The 6,228-nt window shown below is 38.6% G+C and overlaps 1 protein-coding gene across 2 annotated transcripts in view; it reads left to right on the top strand.

The window, feature by feature from the left end:
* Nucleotides 1–1,049: 1,049 nt before the first annotated feature.
* The window catches only part of arnt2 (aryl-hydrocarbon receptor nuclear translocator 2), a 165,462-nt gene continuing 160,283 nt past the window's right edge, over nucleotides 1,050–6,228 (top strand). The window contains exon 1 of one of the 2 annotated variants that reach the window (XM_008405011.2): nucleotides 1,050–1,364. In XM_008405011.2, coding sequence (XP_008403233.1) covers nucleotides 1,334–1,364 — 31 coding nt within the window. In that variant the 5' untranslated portion in view covers nucleotides 1,050–1,333. The remainder of the gene's footprint in view (nucleotides 1,365–6,228) is intronic. The other variant, XM_008405010.2, reaches the window with a different exon arrangement.

Below are 6,228 nucleotides of genomic sequence, written 5' to 3'. Positions count from 1 at the left end.
TAGAAACACTATAAAGAACTGGAAAAAAAAGCAATAAGACAATTACACTAAATACCTCAAATAGTATCAAAAGGACCACGAAGGGTTAAACTAAAATAAACTCAAACATAAAGCTAAATAAAATTAAAACAAAACCAACCCCAAAACCCAGAGTCCTGACAATTTCTCTGAATCTGAGTAAACAATTTTAACTGCAAAGTATATTTGCTCCACAAATTTGCCCTAACTGTACAAACTTTTATTGTTACTTTGTTAAAGTAATAAAGTAACAATTACATTTGTTTGAATTTACATTCTTATATTTGCCTGTCACTTTGCTGATGGTGCGCCCGAATTTTCCAACTCACAAAAGTTATTTTCTATTTTATTCTCGCGCATCCTCTGCCTCTACAGTCATGAGATGATAAGGATGGACGAAGTGCAGGATACAAATGTATCATATACTGATCTGAAGTCTATTAGTTTCCTGAGTTTTAATAAAACTCACAAAAACTGTCTGTATTCCTCAAAAATATTTATTCATTAAGTCACAGTTTTTAGTTGATTTTGGTCAAAGAAGCCATTCCAACATTTGATGGAGCTGATGAGTAAAAACGCATACAGTTAGGATTGAAGCTTTGATTCTCTCCACAAGAATATTATAATTTTTCTTCTAATTTTCATAAAGAAAAAAACATACGATTTTCCCTCCGACATTTTTTTTAAAATGGCACCATAAAAGTTCAGAATTCTCTCTTCTGCTTGACAGTTTTTTAAAGAGAAAAACTTGCAGATACTCCAGAACTGCCACATCTCCTGCTAAACTTATTTTCAGTCTGCGATATTACTTTAGAGAGAAACGTCTTTACTCTGAAATGATGGCTGGTGTGCAGGTGACCTCCTATTCAGCTCAGTAGCGGTGACATTGGATGAAGGAAGGAAGCACGTTGAGTCTAAATATTTTAGCAGAAACTAGTAAACAAATAATCAATTTCTAACATTTTAATAAGGAGTTGTAACGCTACATAACTGCACTGTTTAACATTCAGTTATTAATGCAACCCTAAAGTCTCGCGGTGTTACGATTCAGACATCTTGCATTTTAATAAGTCTAGTCTTTGAGATATTGCTGTTATAGCAACATTCACGCTGTTCTTATTTCCCACAAAGAAGCGTCTGTTGAAGGACCGAATCATTTTTCTCCGCATCAACGCGGGTGAAGTGGGAGGCTGGAAGAAGCTTCGCGTGCCAGTTCAACGGAGTGCAGACGGTTTCTAGCGGGGGGGGGGATTCTCGCGCCGTATTGTGCGTCATCTCCATCGCTTTGATATATTTTTATCCACGCAGTGACAACATGGCGACTCCCGCTGCGGTGAACCCGTCCGGTAAGTACTTTTCTAGGTGTGTGGATGAATGTGAGCGGGGAGGGAGAAGCTGGAGAGGGGCGCCGACACCGACAGGCCGCTGCAGCCCCAGTCAGCATCCATCCCCTTCCCCCACTCAGCTCATGGTTACTCCGCTACCATTCTTCAGTGCTTCGAATTGTGGAAAACAGATGGGTAGTTGTGAATTTCTGGATACTTTGTAGTTGTATTCGTGATCTTGGTTGCTTCATAAAACCAGAGACAGAGTGTATGCGTGTGTTTGCGTGCGTTCGTGTGTTCAGTTGGGCCATACAAAAGCTCAGCGTATCGCTCTCCACAATCATTGTCCTTCCCACAGTCTGCAGAGATCCATGGACGCATGTCTGCTTCATTGTTGATCCAACATGAGGAACCGAATAAGAGGCAGAAATGTTCTTTAAGCAGCAGCAAGTCTGGAATTATTCCACAGCTACTGGAACAGTTACCAGGGGCAATTCTACTTAACACGGTTAGCAACTGACAAGAACTCCTGATCAAGACAATTATTAAATGCTGTTTAATCTTATACATTCATTCACAACCACATTTAGCAACACCTGAACCACCAATAACGCAATTTGAGCTGTTAACTATCCTCCACATGAACCGGTGTGAAACCAAGGCTAGTTTATTTCTCGAGCATATAATAGTATTCCAAGAAAATCATCACAGATTTAATAACCAAATGTGAGATGAACCAAATGACTGGTCTGTGGTGAGGGTGGAAGGAGCACATGAGGCTTAAATAAGGTATCTTATTTGTTAGTTTCTCCAGGATGAGCTTTTGTTGTTGCCTAGTCATCTTGAATAAGATAATTAACTGTAGGATAAATTGTTGGTTGGCCACAATCACATAGTTTATGTGACCAATTACCTTTTATTTTACAAAACCAACGATAAAGCCTGAAGGGATAATAAATAGACTCAATAAAGGCAATTAAAGATATAAATTATGAACAATGAATAGAGATCTGTTTATAACATCAGTTTATGTCAAACCAAAGTGTAATCTGCAGCTGTGCAGTATAGCCCATCTATGTTGAATGGTTTCAGTAATAATTATGATTTGGTTTATATGGAGGACCAAAACTGACATAATAAGAAATAAAAGCATAAATATACATTTAGTTTTTCCTTGTCCTTACACATGATTTTCCGTCAAGAAATGTATATATTTTCTTTTTTCATTTCCCTTAAACATGCATTTTCCGTCAAGAAATGTATATTTCTTTTTCATTTCCCCTAAACATGTGTTTTTGTCAAGAAAAGTAAATATTTAGTTTGGTCTTTTTCTTACACAAGCCCTCATTCATTTGTCATTGCCTCCTTTCCTGTTTTTACTTTTCCGTGTGCATCTTTATGTTAATGAGTAGAGCTACCTTCTATGTCCAGCTCTTCTACTACAGGGCTTAAAGAGCTCCGGCCGGGGGCCGGATTTCCAGCTTTTGACCAAACTGTCCGCCTCAACCAAACTGTGGTCTCCGGGCGTCTATGGGCTGAAAGAGCTCCGACTGGGGAACAGACTTCCGGCATTTCAAGCAAAGCGAGCAAATGGCCCACCTCAACTAAACTGTAGATAATAGACAAAGATATCTGCCAATCAGAATTCTAGCTCCCGTGTTCTTGACCAATGACTGTAAAACGGTTTGTAGAAAAGACGCGCATGCGTTCGGTTCGGCGGTTAAATCAAATGCGATATAAAAGAAGATGGAGTTTGTCTCACCCGGTAAAGAAACACGTTTACTTGAAAAAGGAATTAAAAACAAGTGGCGCAAGTGTCACAAACTCACAGTGCCTGGAGCTTGTTTTGTGTCGTGTGCCATAAAAAGCTGATGTATGCTACGAGCGGCTAGAAGGCTCTCCTGCGACATAATTTAGACGTTGAGCGCCTCCTACCATTCAGAGTACGGAAATTTAATTTTTATTAAAGGGGGGCGCTGGGATTCCTTTGGGGGGCATTTGGTCGAAGGTAAACTTTACACCTTAAATGCACAACAATACAATTTAGACTTTGAGCAACTTTGTAAAACTGTATTGTGTAACATTAAAACATGCCTGGCTGCAACTGTATCGATGGCAGCTCTTCTAGTAGAAGAGAATAGTATTCAGTGTTTGTTAGCTTCTGTTAGCTTCTTGGTGCAGCTCCGTTCTTCTGCTACTGGTAGCTTCACCAGCGCATCAGGTCAGCTTTACACCGGCTGACGGTGCTGAGATTCACTTTGTCTGGTGTCTGATTTTCAAATATTTTATGTTTTATTGAGAATTTTTGTACATACCGTGTTTCCCCGATAGTAAGACACCCCTGATTGTAAGACGTATCGGGGGTTTCAGGGGGGTCAGCTAATATAAGCCATACCCCGAAAGTAAGACGTACCCCGAAAGTAACGAAAGTAAGACATACGTCTTACTTTCGGGGAAACATGGGGTATTGCCGCCTCCCTCTCATCTAGCTGCGCGCCGCCTCCTGCCCACGTCCGCACCGTCCCCCTCTCCATACGTCACCGCGCCGTCCCCTGCACTTGTCACTGCCGCCTCCTGCTTAAAATACGGTAATACAATACTGTTCAGGTTGTTAATAAATGTTAATTTTATGGTTAAAACAAAAAATTTGACAATTTTTTTCCAATATAGACATACCCCGAAAGTAAGACATAGTGGGGCTTTTGGGGATAAAAAGAAAGTAAGACACTGTCTTACTTTCGGGGAAACACGGTATGTTTTGGTAGTTCTGTGATCATGTCAAAGCAGCAACTTATATTAAAAAGTGTTTTATTTCCGTCTGGAAGCTGCCCGCTTCCATGGAAGGACAACAGAAAATCACTCTTATAAGCATGCAATTACTAAAATCATGATACCCTCACTGTGTATCCCTCTGAAAAATGAACTAATTTAAATAAAGAAATCCCTCCATGGGTGATACCACGATAGAGAGCGTTCATTTTATAGCGTTAACACCGGTGCTGTAAGTGGTCCGGTATGAAACGTGGGTGATAGAACAACACAGCACTTTTAAATTTCAATAATCAGAATACCAAAATTGTTTCCGTTATTTTAAAAGGTTTATGTCAGTCTGCCTTTTCCCCGTCGATACGCTTCCCGACCGCCCTGCACCTTAGGGGCTTAAAAAAAACCAACAAAGAAAAAGCACATTGCGTAAAACTCTGAAACAGAAGAAGCGGGACATAAAACGGAGCGATGAACTAGATGTGAATTATGGCATAAAAACAGAGAATCCGACGCTAAACAGTGAAAAATCAACACATGATGTGAAACATATGATGATTAGGAGGCGCAGCAGGTGATGAGTGAAGATGGGGAGCGATGGTAAACGATCAAATAAATCTAGCAACAAGAAAGAAACTAGTGGACATAGCAATAAACCAAGAGAGGATAATACTAATAAAAGGAAACTAAATGGAAATGAATGAAGAAAAATATGCAAGAATAAACTAAGGAGCTAAAGTAAATACAGAGGAATAAACTGGTATGGCAAGACCTTTCGAGCAATAATTAATACAGAGACTGTATGGCAAGAATAAACAGACACTATTTCCAGATAAAAAGTAAAATAATATTGTTGAAATGTCATGGGTTTAAGACCACATCTAGTACTGAGAATAAATATATCTTACAGACCATAACAGTAAATAACTTATCACTTATGTTTTTAATTAGATTTGATATATTTATTTCTTCAATATTATTTTTCATGTCAGTGTTAATGTCATGAGGCTGACACTTTCAGTTTGACTCATTAGGATTTGATTAAGCCAGCCAGCTTTGTGTAACGTATTCATTTAGTTTTAGAGGGATTTTTGCCTCTAAGGCACAGATAGGGCACAGACATTTTACATTTTGTTTTGAGTTGAAATGTACTGAAGTCTTATTTAAGTTTGAGTGTTTAGCTTGTTAATTGTATTGTTAGAAGCAATTGTTTGCACTATTCAAACCCACGTTTTATTAAACTGTGGCAATAGCAACGGTATAGTTAATTTCTATCACCACTAAAAGTTTCAGGCTCAGGATATTTTTTAACTTTAAGCCCTGTCTACTAGCTCCTCTACTATTGACCAATAGTGCTTTGGAACCAACGTCTGCGTCAGACATTGAGGGGCGTTTATGTTTCGCGCAGTCGCTCTGTGCCATCTTTACAGGCCACACCAAAACAAACTATATCCTGGTGGTTTTATTGTGTTACTGACTACAGTGAATTTAGTTTCAAGTTGAATATAGGATATATTCCAATATCCGCCGAGCAAGGAGCGTTTAGCTCAAAGTTGATCCAATTTATGAACGCTAATTTCAGCCAGCTGTTCTCGAGCTCCCTCCTCAGCGTTCGGAGATTCACTTAGGGACTGTCAACAAATTTCCGAACCAAACACTCCTGTCAAACAAATGTTAATAAATGCCTTGCCTTGTGACCAACTGATACAAAAAAGTGGTAATTCATGCCACCCTCTATTAAAATGTCAAGTCATATTCAATATTTTAAATAATTTTAATATTAAATAATATAATGTTTTGTTCATTAGCTTCCATATTGTCTGCCACATTGACTAGAAATTAGTGTGYAATTGTTGTACTAAACTGTATAGGAGGCACATGCATTTTTATTCCATTTTAACAAAATTTTTATTTTTGTTACCTATTTTTTTTAGTTTAAATTTAGCATTTCTCTTCAATAGCTTCTAGGTCAGTGTTTCTCAACCTTTTTTGGCCCAGCGACCCCCTAGCCCTTATCCAGGTTCCTCACCGCCCCCCACCAAAGAATTTGCAGGCTACTTTGCACTGACTATTATTATATCATTAATATTACTATCACTATTGTAGATGTTTTGATTTTTAT

This window comes from Poecilia reticulata, linkage group LG3 (assembly GCF_000633615.1).
Source record: "Poecilia reticulata strain Guanapo linkage group LG3, Guppy_female_1.0+MT, whole genome shotgun sequence".
NCBI classification, from domain to species: Eukaryota; Metazoa; Chordata; class Actinopteri; order Cyprinodontiformes; family Poeciliidae; genus Poecilia; species Poecilia reticulata.
This window is presented reverse-complemented; position numbering and strand designations above follow the sequence as displayed.